This window comes from Sinocyclocheilus grahami, unplaced genomic scaffold, assembly GCF_001515645.1.
Source record: "Sinocyclocheilus grahami isolate Dianchi unplaced genomic scaffold, SAMN03320097.WGS_v1.1 scaffold762.1, whole genome shotgun sequence".
Classification (NCBI taxonomy): Eukaryota; Metazoa; Chordata; class Actinopteri; order Cypriniformes; family Cyprinidae; genus Sinocyclocheilus; species Sinocyclocheilus grahami.
In genome coordinates this window covers 237508-261751 of record NW_015505941.1, presented here as the reverse complement: position 1 = coordinate 261751, position 24244 = coordinate 237508, and the positions used below count along the sequence as shown (strand labels likewise).

The 24244-nt window shown below is 38.1% G+C and overlaps 1 protein-coding gene across 1 annotated transcript in view; it reads left to right on the top strand.

Moving 5' to 3' along the window:
* Positions 1 to 24244, top strand: part of LOC107561268 (kremen protein 1-like) — a 63898-nt gene that overhangs the window by 20811 nt on the left and 18843 nt on the right. Inside the window, exons 2-3 of the mRNA XM_016245677.1 lie at positions 9734 to 9896; positions 21303 to 21394. Coding sequence (XP_016101163.1) covers positions 9734 to 9896; positions 21303 to 21394 — 255 coding nt within the window. The remainder of the gene's footprint in view (positions 1 to 9733; positions 9897 to 21302; positions 21395 to 24244) is intronic.

Below are 24244 nucleotides of genomic sequence, written 5' to 3'. Positions count from 1 at the left end.
TGGCGGATATCCGTTGAGAGGCCTTGATGTAAGAGAGAGGGTGCAAATGACACAAGCATTATGAGGTCCTGTGGGAACAATGAGCTCTAGTGTCTTCCCAGACAAATCCTACAACATGACAGCAGTCTACGGCTTAAACCGCTCTTTTTCTTTCACTCCTTCCATGAATGAATGGAGAGAACAAGAAGCAGAGACAGAAGATGATGCTTAAAAGGGAGGAATGCTGTGCATGTTTTTACTGCCACATTGTCTGTATCAGAGGTCTCTGTATGCTAGTTTTCATAGGAGTTGTTTTACTCAAGCATGCTTTTATACAATAAGAATACACCCACATGCTGCACCTCGCTTTACCGTTTAGAGAGAGCGAACTGTCGTGTTTATTATCATGGCTTTGAAAATCCTGTTCATGTTGATGTGTGCAGATACTGAGCTAGAATACAAGGGAACTCAAAACCGGTGTCAGTTCAGGATGTTTGGACTGCAGCTATCTACAACCTTTGATAAAGCTGACAAGTTAGACGGCATATTTTAGCTCTCCAGCGTACATTAGTACACGCTTACACAACCCACACATGTCGCAGATTCCCGTTTTGTGTGTTTATATGCAGGCTCATTTGGCAGTTAGGGTTGCACTTCAAAGGCTGGCTTGAGCAGTTTTGGAAAGTGAACATGACCCTAGCGTGGGCGCTATCTCTTTGTTTTGCTGTTAATTTTACGAGTCTTGGCTTTGTGACCTCCTCTATAACAAAAGGAAATGTAAATTAAACCGGCATTTACCTCACAAGCTTAACTCAATTTGTGGGGAAAATTGGGGCACTTGAGGAGAGAAGGACGGCAATAAGATCATTCCTCCTTTTCCTTCCACTATCTGGCTTTTTATAGACTCTTTGTTTGTTTAGTTTGCTTTCTTTTACCTTTTGTGTATTGCAGAGACTTGTGCTTTATCATTTCAGATGTATGTGACCCAAACAAACTCAATTTGGAGCTTTCAGACCAAACAGAAGAATACCATGCTATCACCATGATTTTTAATACATGGTAATACTGTGGTATTCTTTGATATACCTTGGCAAAATGTGTATATGATATTTTTGAAAGAAGTCGCTTATGCTTATGCATTTATGTGATCAAAAATACAGTAAAAACAGTAATATTGTGAAATATTATTACAATTTAAAATAACTGTTTTCTATTTTAATATATTTGATTTATTCCTGTGATGGCAAAGGTGAATTTTCAGCAGCCATTATTCCAGTCTTCAATGTCACATGAAGACAATTATAGAAATTAATCTAATATGATGATTTGGTGCTCAAGAAACATTTCTTATTATTACCAATGTCGAAAATAGCTATAATATTAGAAATCTTTATAACATTTGTGACAATATACTGTATTGTCACTTTTGATACATTTTTGCAACCTTACTGAATTAAACAATTAACTTCTTTCAAACTAAATAAATAGATAAATAACAAATAAAAATCTTACTGTCCACTAACTTTTAAATGGTAGTGTTTAAGTCACAGTATAATCATTTTTGCACAAAAAAATAAATGAATAAAAAATCCGGCCATTTTTATAATAAATAAACATCTGGTAATATATACTTTTTGCCTACTTGAGTGATTTAAATAATTTATCAATTAAATGTACTCTCATTTGATTTGATCTTTTCCTATTTTTGTTTAGAACTTGATTTGTTTATAACAAATACATATCATTGACATCAGTATAAATACTGTTTTACATTACATTTTACTTAGTAAATACCATAGTACAATATATGAAAATTGACTATGGTATACAGTATACTGTATGAAATGACCATGGTATTATGTGATTCCATCACTGTACCATCGTACAGTCACAATATATTTTTTGCAAGGGTTTTTTTCTCTGCTTTCATCTGTGTTATTCCCCCGTTGTTTACTTTCCTGTCAGGGTTGGTTTGAGGTGGTGTCAGTGGCGTGTGCCAAGTTAATCTGCCATTCCCACTTTTATTTATTTAACCTCTTGTGGTCCCACTTTCACGTCACAGCCCATGAAGCTTTTGTTCCCCATACGGTATGTGAAGATGAAAGATGGCTGCAAAGCCTTGTGGATTCTGTCACAGTTTTCATCCAGCTGGACTCTGCGGGCCCAGATATAGCGTTGGAGGATTCCCACTGCAAGAGGATGTCTACGCATGAAATAACAATTTCACAGTGTCAGGCACTTGTGTGTGTTGGCCAGCATGCCAGCTAAACCTCTGTGACTGCTCATTCAAGACCTTTATTATTCATCACCCAGAGCCAACTCATATACATCCATTCAGGTTTTATTTTCTCTGAGAAACTGCTGTGGTGGTTTACATTAAAGGAGCAGTTCATCCAGAAATTAACATTTTGTCATCATTTACTCACTCTCATAATGATTCCAAGCATGCATGCCTTTATTTTTCGGTTAGTCACTATTTTCATGCAATTTAACACACTCTAAAAAATGCTGGGTTAAATACAACCCAGTGCTGGTTAAAATAGGGACAGACCCAGCAATTGGGTTGTTTTGACCCAGCGGTTGGGTTACTACCCAGAAGGTTGGGTTAAACATTTAACCCAACCACTGGGTCAAAACAGCCCAGTTGCTGGGTTTGTCCCTATTATACCCAGCACTGGGTTGTATTTAACCCAGCATTTTTTAGAGTGTATAATAAAAGTCCCTATATCTTGGCCGCTTTGGAAAAGAGCAGCTAGGACAATGTTTCAGATATTTTTGTTTTATAAAGAAAGAAAGTCAAACAGGCTTGGAATGACACGAGGGTGAATTTTTTTTTTGGGGTGAACTATTCTTTTAAACCCATAATATGCCTTTCCAACCTCTAATAAAGACTTTTTAAATTCATTCTCACCTTCCAGGAAATTTGCAATGAGCAAAATTGCCTTAAAATTGTTGGCTGCCTTAAGGTGTTTCTCATTCTATTTATACTCTTCAAAGGCAGCACATGGCAGCACACACTGCTCACTTTTCCCATTAAAGGTAACAGGATTAAATAAAGTGCAGTGTATAAGTGAGTCATGGAGAGGTTAGAGAAGGTTCAACCAGGTTAATGTTGAAGAGTACCACTGAGATGCAGCAATTCTGAACCTGCTTGATTTTACAGAATGTCCTGCTGAAGTTTGGGGTTTTGTGAATGAGAAGAACTTGGGTAGGTGATACTTTATTTTAAACTGAGTTAGGAAAATATTAGCTCTAGGTAAAAGTAGTTCACCAGTTATTCTATACTGGTCTTGAATCAGGACTATGAAGTTGTACAGTACAAAATATATTGTGGTCATTATGTATAATCTTTTTCTATTCTTAACTGTTTTAATTCATTTTAAATCAATTTTAGTTAATTTTTATTGTTATTTTAATTCCTTTTATGTAAAGCACTTTGAATTACCATTGTGTATGAAATGTACTATATAAATAAACTTGCCTCGCATTGTCACGTTTATCCTTGCATGTGAACCTACCGGTATTTAAAGTAGTCTAGATTAGTGGTCGACTGATCTGGGTTTTTTTGATGGCTGATGCTTTAAGAGCAGGGTGGCTGTTAGCCGATATAAAGCTGATATAGAACTACATTATGATACTGCACTCATTTAAATGTATGTTTATTTGACTAAAATAATTAGAAATAAATAGTTTGAAAATCAATCAACTTGAACAAATAATTTGAACTTGATAAAAAAATCCATGAAATAAATAGATTTATACTTAAAATAGAAACTTCTTGATTCTGTAATCCTCTTATAGTATTTTCCCTAAATAAAGATGGATGGACTGTGGCGTTTTTATGCAGGTTATGCATATATGATAAGAAAATCTAACAGGTGGATTCACCAAATTTGCATTAAATGCTTATCAAATAGGCTCTCATTGATGTCAAAATAAAAGTCTCACTTCTGACACTTATCAAAAGTGGCTAAACAGTAAACTTATCGGAAAAATGCCAAATATTGGCTACGCATGGCAAAATTTTGATTGACGACTAGCCTGGATAGTTTTTTTTTTACCTAGTGCAGTTTGGTTCTTCATTTTTAAGGATGAAGCAATGTCATGCAAAATTGTCTATTTTTTTTATAATTGTGCCAGAATACTGTAGATGTAAATAAGCTTATTTATTCTATAAAAACTATGCATGATTACATGGCTAGTTGCAGTTTATCATTTGCATTAAGAATTGTTTTTTCCAGTCCTGTCAGAACAGTTCTGTGACTCATTTTAGGTCAAAACCCACCTTGGTGGGGCCATGTCATCCGCAATGCATCATGACACATACATCTCTTGAAATCATGTTCTCTTAATGGGAACTGCTTTTGATAATATAGTTGAGAGGCTTCTGTATGCAGTCCTAAAGTGGTTATTTGTAGTTGAAGTTTGTCCAATTGTTGTCTGTTCGTTTTGAAAGCACATCCCCTGAGGCAGACAGACTCAGTGAGTGTTTCATATGATGTGGCGGATGAGCAGATGGTTTGGCACTGTCACTTTTATACATAATAATTTTCTCTGCTTGTCTCATAGGCCTGCCACGTTCTCAGCTGAGCCCAGGGCTGGCTAAACCTAGTTGGAGTGGGAAATTGTTTTAGCCTTTACCATTGTCACTCCATTCAGTGTGACACAGAACGAGACCCAAAGGAAGCACAGTGTCCTGTTGAATTATCTCACATCCCTCCCAGTGCATTAGTCATTAAAAGCCTACCTGCAAGACATGGGGTTGGAATATGCAAATAACCATGGAAAGATTGTGTGATGATTAGATGTATTTTGCTTTTCAAGTTAACAGCTTTATAGCTGAAGTTAGTTCACCCTAAAATCGTGTACTCACCCTTATGTTATCCAAAACCTGAACGGCCTTACTTCTGTCTTCCGTGGAACATAATACAAGAACATGATTGATTTCTTTTTAGTTTTATTTCTTGTTTTACTAATTTTAATACTTTAGCTTAAACTAATGTTATTTCAGTTAGTTGCCATAGCAGGTTTTTTATCTAATATTTCTAACACTGATATTTTATGTTATTTCAGTTTTATTTCAATTGTCAAAAAAGTTAACAAGTTAACAAAGCTGCCTTAAAAAAGTGTAAATGATGCAACGTCAGTGATGTCAGTCACCATTGGTTCTTATGTGTCATGTGACTTATTATAATGTGACAAATTTGAGTTTGTGGCAGTGAATATTGACTTAAATTGGGGTATTTTCCTCACACAAAGCTACTGATGGTTTCAGAAGACTTGAAATACCCAAAAAGTAATACAGACAGTCAGCGTTCAGTTTTATTGTATAGAAAAGAACATTTAGGCCAAGGCACGCCACTGACCACAACAATGTTTGAAGCCCCCATCACTATTCCAGTTGTTTGTTATTACTGATAAAGATTCCAAATGATCTAGAAATCAGACTTTTGAAAGTGATCCTGAGTTATGTTGGCTTATTTGAATGCTTGTGTATTATTGTAAATGATTTGAATTCATCTGAAGGCTCCCTTAGAAGTTTGCTGAGGCCCCCTAGTGGATCCCCACCTTCTAATTTAGAGCCACTGATTTAGGGTATTCAGCTACACTTTTTATTTTGTGTTCCACAAATTAAAGGAAGTTTGAAATGACATGAGGATGAGTAAATGACAGTTTTCATCTTTGGGGTGAACTATTGCTTTAATGACAGATAATTTACTTTTTTATTCTCCTCCAGTACTTCTGCTGGATTTTATTGAGAATTGTGTCACTGGTGAATCCTGGTGCCTTCGGTTGTCACAAACACAACAAATTTAGTCTAATTTATTACTGCCCTTTTTTTTTTTAATTTGTACTGTTCACAATGCTGCATAGTCTCTCTTGGTCCCTTACAAAGATGAGCGCATCTGCAAACTCAACATGGAACCAATTAGCAATGAATCCTTTCACATATAATAACAGGGCAACTAACTCTTTGCACATAATCCACTTCTGTCCGTTTTTTTAAGACTCACTTGTTTCTGGTTCTGTGGAGTGGTTCCTCCCTTCCTCCTGATCTGAGCTTCTTTTTCTGTTGATGTACTTGCATTTTATAGTTTTATTTCCATTCGCTCTTTCATGAGGCCGAGACTCTGTTTCTCATCAAGGCCTGTGATCCAACCACAACAAAGGCATCACATGGTGATACAGGGGGAAACTTAATGATGGAGTTAGGAACGGTTGGAGGTGATGTTATTACGGCTGACAGAGCGGGAAAGCTCATCCTCAGGAACATGCAAGTGCAAATGGTTGTGTTTTTTCCAAAAATTGGGTTTCTTTGAACGCCGCCCGGCAACCCACACTGGGTTTTGACTACCCATTCATCTCAATGATGAACCTTCTTATCTGGTTCTTCCCAGTCTACTAGCTGTTTCCCTACACTGCCGCAACTTAATTATAATTGCTACCCTTCCTCGGGCCCTTCTTATTTCAGCCATCCCGTCTGGAAACCTTTTCTGCCGAGGTTAGCCACAGCAGCAAGATGTCTGCCGGTTTGTGGCCCAATTCAACTGAGATATGCAGCAGCAGAGGATTATTTCTCATCACAGAGGCAGCAAAGTTGCTCTTCAGGTGACTTTTGCATTTTGCAGGTGAGCATTGCAATGCATAAATAGGAATAATTAGTAGTATGCTGTGCAGAGAGTGGGTAGGAAGGACGCCCATCCCATTAGTAATGCATGGTTTGGCTGACAGTAACTCTGTCCAAGATTACAAAGAGGAAATCATGATTGCTCTGGGAGATGTGTGACTCTCCAATGTGCCATAAACTCCCTGAGCTTCACGTGACAGCAGAAGCATCGACTGACCCCTAACGAAATGACAACACCATCCAGTCACGCATTATTTATTGCCATCCTTTATGAATGTCAATCTGCTGCCTAAGTCTGTCACTGCAAGTGTGTATGGATGAATGTTGCTATAAAGTTTAACCGCAACCTTTTTTGTAATCAACACCATTTTAAAGAAGCACACGAATGGAATAATTCACAGAAAAATGACAATTCTGTCATAATTTACTCATTGTCATATCGTCCCATAACTTATTCTACCTGTAGGACTTTCTGGTTTTTGTGGATCACAAAATGTTTTTTTTTTTAAAGAATATCCAGAGTAACTTTCTTTTATAAAGTATTTAAATAACTGAATATTATATCATTATTATATTTATATTTTTATTATATAAAAATATTTTAATGAATTATTATATGAAATATTCCACTAAAGAAAAAGTCATGCACGTTTCAAATGACATGAATTATGTAAATAATGACAGAATGTAAATGTTCGAGTGAACTATTTGTCCATTTAACTCAGATAGTTCATACAAATTGAGCAAACCACATATTAATATTAAAACTAAACAGGTATCTTATTAAAAAAAAAAAAAACCTGGTCATCGTAATTCCAGAAACCCAACAGCATTCATGTCCCAGCGGGGGTTGTTTCTGAGTCTTGCCACCTGCATGACTTTAATTAAATCTACATGACACCCAAAAAGGAAAGCCTGTGATTTCACATTTTAATGAGACCTGGTTTTCTTTCTTTTTGATTCCAGCGAGCATGACTTCCACAGTGCTGCCTGGACACTGTCCAGGTGTTCTGCGGCTTTTAGGGCTGTATTTTCTGATTGGATACATTTGTTTAGGGAGGTTGTGTGGTTTTTTGATTTGTTGCATGATGCCCTACTCATCCCCTGAAGGAAGGGCTCGACCCACATCAGTGGTAAATCTAGGCAACTCTCCTTGGAAAACAGAGGCTAATTATCTCAGAATCTTCCCTGTGCTCCAAACTCATTTGCAAAGTATATTTGTATGTGTATGTAAAATGAGTGAAAAAATATCCATAAACCCTTAAAAACAAAGCTTTCATTTTTCAAAGGTTCTTTATAGTGGAACAAATGTTCTTTACATTTTTTAAATGTTCTTCATACAAAGAAAAAATGGTTATTTTATGAACTCTTCACTGAAATCTTTTTTTGGGGGGAACCAAAAATGGTTCTTCTGTGGCATCGCTTTGAAACCCACCTTTATTGTTTAAGTGTAAAATATCTGGGGACCAAAATTTGGGCTCTTTTGACTTGACCCAGTAAGCAACCACCCAGAACATCATAGTCACATAGCAATGGAAATGAAAAATCTAGATTGCTTTTTATTATTAATATTCATATGAGATGGTATTTTTGCACATTTTCATTTTGTTGGCCTTTGGAGATCTTGGAAAGCAGATCAGAATGAAGATGTTATCAGATTTTGAGGTACCTCACATATGAAAGTCAAGGTTTAAATCCACGCACTCGCCACATTCCAGCTTCCTCATTCAAACCAGAACTTAGTCCAAATGAGATGCTTTGAAGTCTAGAGCTTAGAAATGCCAACAGATACCCTTTGATGGAATAGTTACCCTCTTGATTATTTTGACTGCGCATAAGTCCTGGGTCTCTCTTGTTTTTGGTTGAGAAAATGGTCCATATGGTTGCCTTCCAGACTTTGTTGCAGTTTAGCTTTTGCCACGAGTTGAAAGAAGGGCAAATGACTCAATTGTCATTTTACTCGACTGTCACATGCTTACGTATTTAGTTTGCAGACAGGTCATACCACACAAATGCAATTTTGTAATATAATTGATTTATTTCTTCCGTTATAATTATTCTCCCCCACCCCTTCCCCGCAGCGCTATGACTCATCCTGGGACAGCAGACTTGCATGCTAACAGATGCAATAACATCTGACTATAACAGTTTGAGTGTAAAACTAAAAAAAAATGACCATAACCACAATTTTTGCCAAACTACGTTATGTTCTAAATGTATTGTTTATATAAAATCATAATGAATTACAGTTTTTCTCAAATGCTAAAACACATTTCACAAACGTTTCCTCCATGTTCCCCAGTGTCTAAACACAACACCCTTTTCTAAAGCTACATAAACACAACCACACCTTCTCACTTCAAAACTCAAACTTTCACACAAAAAGAGCAGCTCGAAGCTTTCAAAAATGTAAAAACTATACACACTACAGCAAAACAATTGAAAACACAATGCTCAATTTGTGAGAAGGTTCTTTGTTTCATAACTGCCAATGCATATTTTTAGAAACTTTACAGTAATGGATGTTCTTAGATCTCTGCAGAGGATTAGGCATTTAGATTTGTGAGTTTCATATGAAGAGTATAAATCTATAGTAAATTCTGCATGTACACTACTGTAACACAACTCAATGCAAAAACAGAATCTATTGCACACAACAGTACTCTTGAAAACATGATCAGGGTGTGAAGTTTTTTTTATTTACTTTATTCACACCACAATCACTGTGCGGCATCATGTCGCTGAGCTGCATCGGGCCACATCACCTCATCCACGTCGCAGGCGATATTGTCTCTTGCCAGGCACCGCGGGATATGAGAACGGAGGATTGTGTTTTGTGAATTGTGTCTTCATGTGAAATGTGTTTATGATATTGGAAAATGATGGCTAGATTTAGTAAATGTGTTTATACAACTGGTCATTTGGTTTAGAGGATTGGCTTTTGTGTTTTAGCATTTGAGAAAAACTGTAAAATAGGATTTCTATCAAATTATGTAAGAATATTTCTGAATATTTCTGTCTGTTTGTACTAGCTACCCACAGTTTGCTGGATAAAATGTGTTGCGTTTATGTCAAATTTCTGTGGAACATTTGGATTAAAAAGATATTTTCTCTTGTGTCTCTCAGAGTGTTATACAGCTAATGGAGAGGACTACAGAGGTCGACAGAACCAAACAAGCCTGGAAGGAGGGAGGCCGTGTCTTTTCTGGAATGAGACCTTCCAGCATCCATACAACACCATCAAATACCCCAATGGAGAAGGAGGTCTTGGACCACACAACTTCTGCAGGTCAGGCAAATACTGTAGGGATGGAAGGACAGCAAAATAATAGTGATGTTCTATCGAATTTTGCATGATGAATACAAATGTGCAGATGTTTAGCTTTACAAAAAGTACTCATATGGTATTTATGTGTTACTCCAAGGTTCTCAAAAGAATTCAATGGAGTTACACAAAAATGACATTACACTCTTAAAAATAAAGGTTCTTTATTTGCATCTATGGTTCCATGAAGAGCCTTTAACATCCATGGAACCTTTCCATTACACAGAAGGTTGTTTATAGTAGAAAAATGGTTCTTTAGAACAGTGTTTCTCAACTGGTGGGTTGCGGGAGTGTACAGTCAAAGAAACAACATCAACAACAAAAAAACATAATTCTAAATGTTTTTCTGATGCGACATTTTTATTTCGAAAGGTGTGCATGAAAGCTGTTGACACTTCTGTCAGATGCAGTTTGAGTAAAAAGTACCCGAGAAAAATGCACTGGCCCTATTCAGTAGATGCGGTCAGGTGTTGTCAGGCTTAAAGAGTTAGTTCACCCAAAAATGAAAATCAGCCCATAAATTACTCACCCTTAAGTCATCCTAGGTGTTATGACTTTCTTCTTTCAGATGAATCCAGTCGGAGTTATATTAAAAATGTTCTTCGATCTTTCAAGCTGTTTAATGCCACTCAGCGGGTGTTGCATGCATCAGTCCAAAAGAAGTTAAATAAAAAGGCTCTGGGGGGGTGAACAAAAGCCTCCTGTAGCGAATCGATGTGTTTTTGTAAGAAAAATATCCATATTCAAAACATAATAATCACTTTAATGTAGCTTGCGCTAACAGTTGTACATGAAAGCATTTCCAGGAGCATGTACGTATGAGGTCAGCGTTGCACATGCGCCAGTGAGTCTCGTGAAAACTAACGTTTGTTAACAGGAGCATAGGAAGCAAAGTTCCTTACTTTTGCAAAGGAAAACCAGTCTCCTCTTGGCTTATATCGAAATCCTCCGACATTCTTCTTTACAAATCCTCGTTTTGTACTTCTAATTCGTGACTGTTGTTTTGTTTTGATCTCTCCCCTGCGCTTCCGCATTCATCACTTCTGAGCGGTGCATGCGCAACACCGACCTCATACGTCATCCACCCGGATCTGCTTCCGTGTAACTACTGTTGGCGCAAGCTACATTAAAGTGATTATTACGTTTTGAATATGGATATTTTTCTTACAAAAATGCATCGATTCGCTACAGGAGGCCTTTGTTCACCCCGTGGAGCCGTGTGAGACACTTTTTATTATGGATGGGCGCTTTTTATTTAACTTATTTTGGACTGATGCATGCAACACCCGCTGACTGCCATTAAACAGCTTGAAAGATCAAAGACATTTTTTAATATAACTCTGACTGGATTCGTCTCAAAGAAGAAAGTCATATACACCTAGGATGATTTGAGGGTGAGTAATTGATGGGCTAATTTTCATTTTTGGGTGAACTAACCCTTTAATGTCAGTGTCATTATTATATCATTATTTTCGTAACTTGTTACGAAATAAAAGTCTCTCTTCTTAGAAAAATGAACTTTCCTGTCCTGTCAGATATTATTTTGTGCTTGTAGCATGCACTCTTCAATTGCACCCGCAAATGTGGCGGAGCAGGCTATATATCATTTCACTAAAGCGCAACAGGAACTATGAGCATGCAACGTGTGAAATAAAAGTAAAGTACCAACAAATCACATAACTGGTACTTTGTGTGTTAGCTGGGAAGGATTTGCATGAACGTATGATATTCATTCTATTCAGGAGCAGTTTCCATGTTTCATTAACATTTCATGTTAGTATTGTATATTCACCGTGGTAACTGTTGTTTCCATAAGCCAAAAAGGCCATGTTATTTTCCATTTGTATTATTTTGTTTAAATAATTGTGGTGGATCATACCAACTAAATTGTATTAACAAAAAATAGTTTGGGACTGCTATTTAATAGCCTTACCTTAAAGGCTGTTTATTCATCAGCATTAGTCATATTCTTACAATTTATGTGTATGGTAAGTAAAGGGGGAGAGTGTGTGTGTCAACAATTTTTGTGAAATACATTTCTTTTCTTTTTTTTTCTTTTTTTACACAAACTATACACACACACACACACACACACACACACACACACACACAGTGGGCATAGAAAAGAATCACACCCCTTTAAAATAATCACATTTTGTTGCTTTGCAGCCTGAAATGAAGACAAATTTTTGTTTTATCCAGCAGTATTTATTATATTTAAGATATAACACCAAAGTGTAAGAAAATCTTCAGAATGTTTAGGGGGACTGTTCCTTTAAATAAGAGAATGCATTTTAAGAGAAAACAACCAAGAGGGACATTGTTGCAAAATTGTAAGAGACATTGTGTGATTTTGGCGATGTGTTATAAGAATTTTATTGACACATTCTTCAGTGTCAGAGTGTCACGGTGTTGCCACGGTCTAAAACATTCACATCCTCAACACCACAGATGTTTTATTCATTTGAAAGTCTCTCTGTCTTTGACCATGAACTGTATTTATATCTATAAGCATCTTAAACCACCATATTAAATTATTCAGAATTTGTTTCATGTTGTTGGAGAGAAGCATTTGCACTCAAATTGTTTCTCAGAAAGTCTCACTGCAGTGTTTGACTGTGGTCCATGAGTGTAGGTTTATTTTTTGTGCCTGTCATTATGTGGACTCAGCAGAGCTTGAAGAGTTTACATTTGCAAAGTCGTCCCAAAACCCTCTGTCCTGGAAAAAAAGGCACCCGAGCGTGTGGATGACCGATAACCTCTTTCTATCTTCAGCTTCAGATTTATTCGAGATGCACAAGCTAACCCACAATGCAAGAAGCAAAACGTTACTGTCATAGGTCTGTTTTTGTAGTAAAAAAAACTGGTAATCTGACCGCATCTGCAATCTATCTGAGTCTAATCACAGATAGATTGCAATATGCTGAAGCTTTTGGTTCATGTGCACGTGTAACACAATATTTCAGATTTATACTGTTTATAAAGTTTGTCAGTTTGATTAAAAAAAAATCCCCTTTTTTTCTGGCTGAGTAGCAGTGTTTTCTAAATCTGTTGGAGTTTACAGTTTCTCACAGTTGCCTCAGCTGTTATGTCACTCCTCGGACTGACGATAGTAACTGGAGTGGGATCAGAAAACACAAAGAAGGAGATGAGAGATGGCATGTGAGAGCATGCTACTGACATACTCTTCTAAATGCTTAAAGGGTTAGTTCACCCAAAAAAGAAAATCATGTTATTGCTTCCAGAAGTTGTTATTGTATCATGTATTGTGTATATGATTTTTCTTTTTCCATTAAACACTAAGCTGTGACTATATGAATATGACTTGCATGTAATACTTTTATGGTACAGAAAAACACTTAAACTAGCCTTACTTGCTGGTCTTAAGCTAGTCTCCCAGTATTTTAAAAAACATCTAAACAGACCTACATAACAAGTTTTAGCAGACTGCAGAAATGCCACCCTTTAACATTTTTCTCTCTCTATATATTTGTTGTTCTCTATTAGAAGGAAGCATGTACATGAGAGTGAGTACATTACATAATTTTCATTTTTATGCAGACAATCCCTTTAAAACAGCCTGTCTGTTGCTGTTCAACCATGAGGAGCGGTGCTGTGGTGACTCTGTATATGTGTGTGAGTGCAGGTCCAGCAGACTGTACGATATGGGAAGTGAAAGCCAGATTCAGAGCGGCAGATACTTGCTGGTCTTAAGCTAGTCTCCCAGTATTTTAAAAAACATCTAAACAGACCTACATAACAAGTTTTAGCAGACTGCAGAAATGCCACCCTTTAACATTTTTCTCTCTCTATATATTTGTTGTTCTCTATTAGAAGGAAGCATGTACATGAGAGTGAGTACATGACATAATTTTCATTTTTATGCAGACAATCCCTTTAAAACAGCCTGTCTGTTGCTGTTCAACCATGAGGAGCGGTGCTGTGGTGACTCTGTATATGTGTGTGAGTGCAGGTCCAGCAGACTGTATGATATGGGAAGTGAAAGCCAGATTCAGAGCGGCAGACAGAGATTAAGTGAAGAGAGGGAGATCACCGTCAGGAACACCAGTGTTGATTTTAGGCATACGGTTGCATGGTGTTATGTCTGCTGGGTGTGTATATAGGAATGTCTTTATGTGTCATAACAGACTTTAGGTTTTGGCTAAAGACTGGCTACAGCAAGGGAGACTTCCAGAAGCAGTACTCGGATCATCCAGAATTCCGTAATCAATCAATCAATCGATCAGTCTATCAGTCTGTCTGTCTGTCATATGGTATGAAGTTCACTCCTGATCAAAAGGATAGTCGATTTTTAAGAGTTAACAAGAGAGAAGGAGACAAGTGTATGTTTTTAAAAAATATGACAAGCATGTTTTTATAGTCTCGGTTATGTGTAAGAGAGGAATGCTTCTGGAAAGCTGCAAGTGTGTGTGTGTTTCTCTAATGTCATAAACTGGTTGCATCTCTTTATTGGCTTGTCTACACACCATTTGACTTGAAAGGAGGAAATGCAGTCTTGGCATGTTGAGAGAGCCAGAGACAGAGAGCAAGAGAGAAATGGATGCGCCAAGTCCTAATATCCCTCATATTTCATCTTTATTGTGAGCTGTAAAATAGCTATGAAAACATTGAGAGATGGGGCTGAGAGGAAGCGTCCTATTATTTGTGAAATAAAAGGAGCTATGAATGTTGGAGATTCAGACGGAAAGGTCTACAACTCACCAGCTTCCTCTCAGACCTGTTATCCACAGCCTGTTTTATACCTCCTTAAAGATAGAGCAATCATAAAGCTCACTTAACTTTTAATAGTACACTAATAGCAATGCTTAAATGAGCTTTTAATTAAACCCCATTAATAGAAACAAAATGTGTAGAATTAGTACTATTTAATTAGCAAATGCTTGTATTCTATTCGTTTTTGTGTTTGTTTGAAAAAAAACACCAAAACACACCATGCAGGGTTCCAGACTGTTACTAAAACTGTTGCAAATGTGATACAAATAAATAAAATTGTGCTACAATAATTTGAAATCTAGTCAGAAAATACAGTATGCATCCATACGCTCTTTTGTTACATATAATGTCTATACTGCGTACCAGTGTTTCCTGAATGCAGCAGCAAGCACAGTGAGAGTCATGAAGTTCGATTCACAATCAAATGACTCCTATGAATCATTCAAAAAGATTCACAAAAACTGAATCAAACTTGCTCAAGAATTGGCATTTGGAATCAGACTCACACAGTGAATCATTCAGAACTGTAATTGAGTTCACCACTGATTTCTTCCATGAGTAATTTTGTTTACATGTAAATCAGTGGTATTATTACCAGCATGGTATTGTGGATCCATCATAGTACTTTTTGTAGGGATAATTTTATATTTTCTGAATTTGGTGAATAGTTCTGCGTGACTGCGTGTATGTTAGGAGGGCCTGGGCAACATGACAGAAGTAAAATGGGCTGTGAAACCATTCCGTGTTGACTTATATGAGATATTTTTTGTTGCTGCTTTGTATGTTGTTTCCAAGAGAAACTTTAATGTTTAATTTTCCATCTTCAATCTGTCAAGACTTTAGCTTAAGCGAAAGTGCGAGCAACCGTTAAGCATTTGTGCATTTTCTGTTTACACTGTTTACTTAGCTGTGAAATTGAATGGTTTGTTATCCACTTTCAGATGTCAGTTCAGTGAGGCGGGCTTGAATAGTTGTGGTTGAATCGACATGTAATGCCACAAGAGTGGCTGTGTGTGATATAGATACAATAGACTCTGACAACCGATCGGTCTCTCAAAAGTGTTGAAGTGAAGTGAAGTGAAGTGACATGTGGCCACTGGCCAAGAATGGTGACCCATACTCGGAATTAGTGCTCTGCATTTATCACATCCAAAGTGCACACACACAGCAGTGAACACACACACACACCGTGAACACACACCCGGAGCAGTGGGCAGCCATTTTTTTTCCACTGGACGAGCATCTCAAATTATTACTGTAGGTTGAGTAATTCAGTCCACTTAAAGCTACATAAAATGATAGCTACATTAAACATTATTACGCCATTGTTTATTTTCTTGCTTTGTTGTTTATATTCGATTTAGTGGTATAAAACTAGATCTCAGCACGTGTACAGGTTCATACTTGAGTCTCATTCCTGCTGTAGCATATGTTTGCCATGTTGACTGAGCATGGCTCTGAGCATATTAGGCAAATTTCGCTCGCTCATATTTGCTTTGGATACTGGCAAGCTGCAGCGGGCTAATAGTGTGGCTGAGTTCAGGAAAAAAACTATTTTCAGTCTTACCCTACTATAGATTTTACACGCTTTTTTTGTTAAAGAATCCCAGTTTTTTATGAATAGCTCCATGCCAGAATTTTAAAAGTTTATCATAAATTTTATGATTATGGTGCATGGAGAGCGGTTATTAAAGAGAAGCGTTTGAACGCAGGCCAGACAAGAACAGCTGGTTTTCTCTCAGTTCAGATGGCTAGTAACAAATTAGAGCAAGAGAAAAGTGAAAAGGAGCGAGAGAGTGTTGCAATAAACCATAACGGTTCGACACATTGTTCTTGCACATCACATTTAGTGTTGCAATGATATTTGTGGTCATCGTGGAAAGCCTTCTATTTTTGTTTGTGAAAAACTGCACAGAAAAATATAAACCTTAAGTACACATATTTATCTCTTGCTGCAAAGCGTTCCAATGCCAACTCATAGTTCTGTATTTCTACTCAAAAGAAATTTCGGTAACACTTTCCAATAAGGTTCATTAGTTAACATTAGTTAACTACTTTAGTTAACATGAACTAAGCATGAACAATACTTCTACAGCATTTATTCATCTTAGTTAATGTTAATTTCAACAGTTACTACTGCATTATTAAAATCAAAGGTTGTGCTTGTTAACATTAGTTAATGCGATGTGAATTAACATGAACTAACTATGAACAACTGTATTTTCATTAACTAACATTAACAAAGATTAATAAATACTGTAATAAATGTATTTTTCATTGTTTGTTCATGTTAGTTAATACATTAACTAACATTAACTAATGGAACCTTATTGTAAAGTGTTACCGAAATTTCTATTTCGCAGAGGTTGCTCTTACATAGCTCAGGAGACTTAATGATGATCCTCAGTTGTTTCTAAAGTATCAACTTTGCCTCAGGTGTTTCTCCTAAAATACTTTTGGAAATTAAAATTGTAGACAGTAAGAATATATAACTGTAAAATAAAAATTGTGGTAATTTATGTGTGATTTACTTTCTTCTGTGGAACATAAAAGAAGATATTTTTGAGAAAAGAATTGTGTTTTTGTTCATACAATAGCAACAAAGTTGCCAATGTTCTTCAAAATAACTTGTAATTGTGTTCTGCAGAAGATATTTTTTACACAGGGTTGGAATGGCATGAAGGTGAGAAAATTATAACAGAATTAAAATTTTTTGATGAACTGTCCCTTTAAGAGATGGATTCCATAATTTGGTAATAATTTGTTCTTGGGAGAATTTAATGACAAACATTTGAGTCCATATTAATCACAGACTTGGATTGCTGCTATCTCCATCAAATCTCATCTGTTCTGAAACTCTAGAGGATAAACGTGAAATTACTAAGGAACGTTGCTCAGGGGAAATATCTGAGAAGCAAGAGGCTCTATTTGCTCTCCTTATCATTGCTGTCTACAAGAAACAATTGAAAATGAAAGAAAGAAGCCAAATGTCCAAGACCACTAATGAAAATGCTTCTTTCTTTCAATTTTAATACAAATATTTACTTTACCAATTATATTGTCAGAATGATAATTGAAGTGAAAAATTTATTTGATCTATTCCTCTTTTGTATTTGTTCCGAAGAGCATCTTGTGCTTCAATGAAAGCAAGCACATCTGTACCATCTATACAAAGACTTCAGATGATCAGTGTCACAAATCTGATTATAGACTCATTTTACTCCATGTTTCATTGTACAATTTTTTTCAGAATTAAAAACCTTTTTCTTTATTTAGGTTTTAGATGTTGAGACCCAGATTTTCAATGTGGTCTTGGACTTTCACTGGCTGTTTACACAGTATAAACATATAAAATTGTGTATTTACATAATATGACGTTTTACATAATATGAAGAGTGATCACAAAGTGAGATCTCTCTGGGGATGGTTGATGTTTCCTAGGGGCAGTTCTAAAGTCTTGCCATCTCCTTGAGGAGGTTATAAATCTCCAAAGGCAGGGGTAATTCCCCATCCCATTAACCAGTCCGAACAGATGATGTCCCCGTCATTACGGTAACACATGAAAGGCCCTGAGATTCTTCACTCATTCACTGAAGGTACTTGACCCTGCAGGATTAACTGGACACACACACACACACACACACACACACACACACACACACACACACACACACACACACACACACACACACACACACACACACACACACACACACACACACACACACTTATCATCGTAAAGTACACTCTTGCACACACACACGAGCACGTACACATCCACACATTTGAGAAGTCTTGGGGGCAAACAGGTCTGCGTTTGGTGATCAAAGCAACCTATTATATCTGGTCTGGAACTACAGCCCTGCATTTTCTGTGGCAATGCTTTCCTCTCACCCTTGAGGGAAGGAGGGTGATTGATTTAAAGGTTTTTAAACAGATGAATTAAAGGATTAGTTAATGGAAAAAAATGAAAATTCTGCCATTTACTCATCACTCATTTATCTCATTCTAAAACTGAATGATTCTTGAACAGAATACAAAAAGAGAAATTTTGACTGAATGGGGACCACAGCTTTCAAGCTTAAAAAAGGACTCAGAATCAAAATGTAATTATCATACAATATCATAAAAGTAATTCATATGGCTTGTAAACAGACAATATCATACGATATGGTTTTGTGTGATGAACAGATCAGAATTTCAGTTGTTATTTACTCATCATCTTCCCCTCCAGTGAGCTGTTAATGGTTGCCAACTCATGTTTGAGTTACTGAGTTGAACTCAAGGACCAGATCAGTCCAGTTCATGAACGAATCATTGAGATTTGTGAGCTGATTCATTGAAAAGATCCACTTCAGAAGAACAATTTGTTCACAGTTTAGAGTATGTGCCAAGAAGAGCTGTCAGCGCATAACAATTACAATTTCGTCTGTTACATGGCTTCAGAAGATTTGGAATGTAGTATATGAGTTGTTTGGACCATTTTTATGGTACTTTTTTGTAATTTTGGAGCTTGGCGGGCCCCAGTTCTCATTCACTTTCATTAAATAGAGTGTCCAAAGCTATTCTTCAAAACTTCACTTTTTGAGTTCCACAGACGATAGAAAGTTATGCAGGTTTGGAACAACATGAGGGTGAGTAAATGCTGACAAAATTTTAATTTTTGTGTGTGAACTGTTCCATTAAGTACTTGCTGTGTGACCCCAGAGGCAGCCTGGATCAAATAAAGCCATATAGAAACCTGGCACAATGAGTATGTTTATATATATATCTGCCAACAAGATAGATTCCTCTTATAATCTAATCTTCTCCACTGAACCTCAATTGCCCTCAAGACTTCAACTCCAAACAGGTGTCTTTCCTGAAGAGGAGAATACATTATTCAAAAAGCTATGCAAAATAGCCATTATACTTGACTTGAGTCATAATGAAAATCCCATCAGGCCGTAGGGGTTTGTTGATCTTGATGGTCGAAATACACACTCGGCTCCAAAGCCAGACTGGTTTGTTAGCAGGCCAGATCTCATTCTCCTCAACAGAAAAGAAAAACAGGAGGGAAAATGGGAGATATTTAGCTGACTCCAAGCTGAGGTTAAGTTTCCCCGGACACAAAAAAGAAGACACATGAAAAGACGCTTCACTCAATACACTTTCCTGTTGTAAAGAGAGAAGAAGAGAAGCTGGAAAGTGTTTTTGATAGGGGAAGAAAAGACCGTGGCACACCCTTTTGATTCCACTTCACAATGGCTGAAATCAGATAGCTGTCGCCTCAGGGTCGAGCTCGAGATGTTGCATTGTGACTCCTAAAAGACAAGAAGAATAGCTTTTCTCGCAATTATCGTTGTTTCTGATGGCGTGGGCAACCGTAGTGCATGTGAAGGGGGATTCGGTCAGACTTTTTTATGATGAATGTTCAGTTCATGAAGAAATCAACCAATCACTGCCTCGTCTGGCTGTGCGGTTGTAATCAATACCCTGTTTGAAGGCTTTTTGGGGTTTGGGCATCAAGGTTTAAAGTACACACCAGAGAGCTTAAAGGGGTTTTGAAGCAGACAAAGCCGGAGAACTCTGCAGGTCACTGTCTGGAAAGGAACAAAGCCCTTCGTCAGCCCCTCTCGTAGACGCCGACCTGGAGGTGGACATGCTTGGATGGACAGGGCAGGGGGAGAAAAAGAGGCTCAATAAAGCACATAGGTTGCCGCTGTAGGGGGTGTTTCTGTCTGGCTGACAACCCTTTAAAAGGCTTTTCTCTTTAGTGACAGCTACGCTTGAACTAAATTATCTGCAGTAACTAACCAAAAGCACCGACTCTACTAACTTGACATTTTTTCAGTAGCATGACAATCTTTCAGTTGTTTTCATAGTAGTGTAGCTACTTTTTCACAAGAAGCAAGAAACTGCACTACCGTTCAAAAGTAAAGTAAGGAAATTAATGCTTTTACTCAGCAAGGATTCATTAAATTGATCAAAAGTGACAATAAGGACTTTTCAAATGTTACAAAAAAATATATATCTTTCAAATAAATGCTGTTCTTTTAAGCGTTCAATTCATCAAAAAACAATAACAACAATGTATCACGGTTTCCACAAACCTATTAAGCAGCACAACTATTTTTAACATTGATAATAAGAAGAAATGTTTCTTGAGCACCAAATCAGCATATTAAAATGATTTCTGAAGGATCATGTGACATTGAAGAATGATGCTGAGGAATCAATTACATTTTAAAATATATTTCAATAGAAATGTTTTATTTTAAATTGTAACAAAATTTCACAATATTACTTTTTTTACTGTATATTTAATCAAATGCAGTCTTGGTGAGGATAAGAATCAAAAAAAGGATCAAAAAAATCACTGATTCATTTTTTAATTACTTTTTGAACAACTCACTTGAATGAATGATTCACTGATTCACCCATAAAGACAAGTCATTTGTCGCCACCTACTGGCGTAAAGATGTAACCTACAGAAAAAACAAAATCACTGAAAATTTATTTGTTAGTAGCTTGTATTGTAGTACTACTTTTTCAAAAGGGGAAATTACTGTTTTTGAACTACTTTAGTTCAAAAAGTTTGTGGCTTCAAAGTCACTTCCCTAACAGTGATTTTAACAGTCTGTCTTTCTCGCACAGGAACCCAGATGGAGATGTTCGGCCATGGTGTTACATTGCAGATCTCGAGGATGGAATCTACTGGAAATACTGTGATATTCCGACTTGTCAAAGTAAGTGTTTAAAGTGAAAATAACATAGAAATGACAATAAACAATGAGCACAAGCTAAATTAGGAACTAGGCCAAAAAACTTTGAGTTCCCATCATCTGGATTATAAAACTGATATGCAAATCCACCTTTTTGGAAAGGACTCTAATTGCTCCATCAGAAATCACACTGTCCCAGCATGCACAGATATTTGTAGTGCTTGTCATCACTTGGATGTTTTTGCGTTCTCCACCCAGAGAGCGTGTACAAGAGTTTGTGTGTGTACTGAAAGTATGTGTTTACCTCAAAGCATTAGATTGATAATTAATTAAACAAATAATTTAACCTGTATTCAACATTGTTTCATATAATCAGTGCAGACAGTTTCTTTTTCTTTCTTTCTTTGTATTAGGGAGTAAGTCTTTCTGTGTGTGTCTCACGGGCATGTATGTGTGTGCATGTGTATACGAGTACTAACTCATTTTCCTGTCAGTCAGATTTGTATAATCCCACTAAGCGTGTTTTCTACTGTACTGGCAGAGAAACAGAATGTGTGTGTGTGTGTAATCTGATAGCCCCTGCTCCTCAGTTTCATCTCTCTAATCACACCCCATAAACAAGAGCTGACACATAGTATCACAGGATGGGTAGAGTGTGAATACAAAACTGTACAGCTGTGGCATACACCAGGAATCAATCTCAGTAGTTAGAGCTTAGTCTGAAGTTCACTTCCAGTACATTTGTAAATGTTACAGCTTCTCAATATATCATTCATGATAAGTAAATGTATAAATTAGGATGGTCAATTTAAAATGTTAATTTAGCTCAGTTAATAAAAAATGAATAATGTGATTAAAAAAAAACAATTTTAAGTAAAAAAAAAGCATTTAATGACCACTGAAGCACATCATGCTTGATATACTTAAATTGTTTCGGGAATCTGTGTTTCCATAGTCATTTAATGCAGTGAGAGATGGAAATCTGTTACGGGACGAACGAGACATGAGACTTGCGGATCCATTTGCAAAGCTTTAATAGGAGACAGAGACGTGGTCATAAAACAGGCATGGGTCAGACAATGCCAAACAGGTATATTGAGGGCAAGACAGAAGAGTAATCCAAAACGGGCGTGGTCGATAAGCGGCTAACAATATCCAGAGGGCTTGACATTAGGGGTTATCCAATAACACGAGCTAGAGTCCAGGCGAGGTGCAAACACAGTCCAAAACAGCAGGCAAAGGGTTAACTCAAGATAAACAGGCAAAAATCAGGTACCAGGAAATCAGAAAACACGGCGAGACTAGACTAAGACTAGAACTAGGAACTAGAAACTAACACAGGGAAAAGGCTTCGTAAAGTATCAATGTAATGGAAGGGTGACCTCTGGTGGTGAGTGAATTGAAGTTCATAGACCGGATTCGTGACATAGCCCCCCCCCCGCCAAGGTTCCAGACGCTCCAAACACTTTACGATTCAGGAGGGCGGTGGAGCGGAGGCGGAACGGGGGAGGGATGGAGGGCCAGGTCTACGTGGAAGTGGAGAGACCGGGGACTGAGGCAGGACTGGCGGAGCAGAGAGCCAGGTCAGAGCCGGCAATACAGGTGGAGCTGAAGACCACCAGAGCAGGACAAAAGACCACCAGACCAGAGCAGATGGAGCAGAAGACCACCAGAGCCAGACAGCAGACCACCACGGCGGAGGAGGTAGAGCAGAAGACCCCCAGAGCCAGACAGCAGTCCACCACGGTGGAGCAGAAGACCACCAGAGCCAGACAGTAGACCTCCACGGCGGAGCAGAACGCCACCATGGCAGAGCAGACGGACGGCTTCCATAGCCGTTTCAAGACAGGCTGAGAGTTCACAGATGGCTTCCATAGCCGTGACAGGACAGGCAAAGAGTTCACAAACGGCCTCCATAGCCGTGACAGGACGGGCAGAGGGTTCACAGACGGCCTCCATGGCTGTGACAGGACAGGCAGAGACTTCACAAACGGCCTCCATAGCTGTGACAGGACGGGCAGAGAGTTCACAGACGACCTTCATGGCCGTGGCAGGACAGGCAAAGAGCTCACAAACGGCCTCCATAGCCGTGACAGGGCAAACAGGAAGTTCACAGGTATGTACTACTGACACCTTTGGAGGTTCTGCAGCGGGTGCCGCCACCTCTGGAGGTTCTACAGTAGTGCCCTCAAGATACAGGGAGAGTTCGGCAAAGGTTCCATCAACCTTGACATGACAGGTTGAAAGTGCATTTCTGGGTGCCACCACAACTCAAGGAGCTGAAGCGAGCACCACTGCTTCGGGAGGTTCTGCAGCATGCGCCGCCACCTCTGGAGAAACTGCAGCGGGCACCATTGCTTCGGGGAACACAGCAGCGAGCACCACTACCTCAGGAGATTCTGCAGCTTCAGCCCCCACCTCTGGAGACCTAATAGTGGGCGCCGCTGCCTCTGGGAGTTCTGTGGTGTTGTATGCAGCCCAAACACACCAAAAAGCGATCCCCATCAGGGCAAACACTTCAGACAAGGGAATTAGTTCAGGAACAGAAGGGTTAGAGTGAGTGGGTTTGGGGATACCAGCTGTGCGTGCAGACACCAGTGGTGTATCCCTCACACTAGATACCAGACTGGGATACCGAAAGACTGACCTTGAAGATCTGGGTGCAACAGAGAGGACATGAAAAGAGTCCTGACGATCAGCCGTGTCCTGACGAGACTCAGGATGATCAGCCGTGACGTGACGTGACTCTGGATGATCAGCCGTGACGTGACGTGACTGGACGATCAGCCATGACGTGACTCTGGACGATCAGCTGTGACGTGACTCTGGACGATCAGCTGTGACGTGACTCTGGACGATCAGCTGTGACGTGAC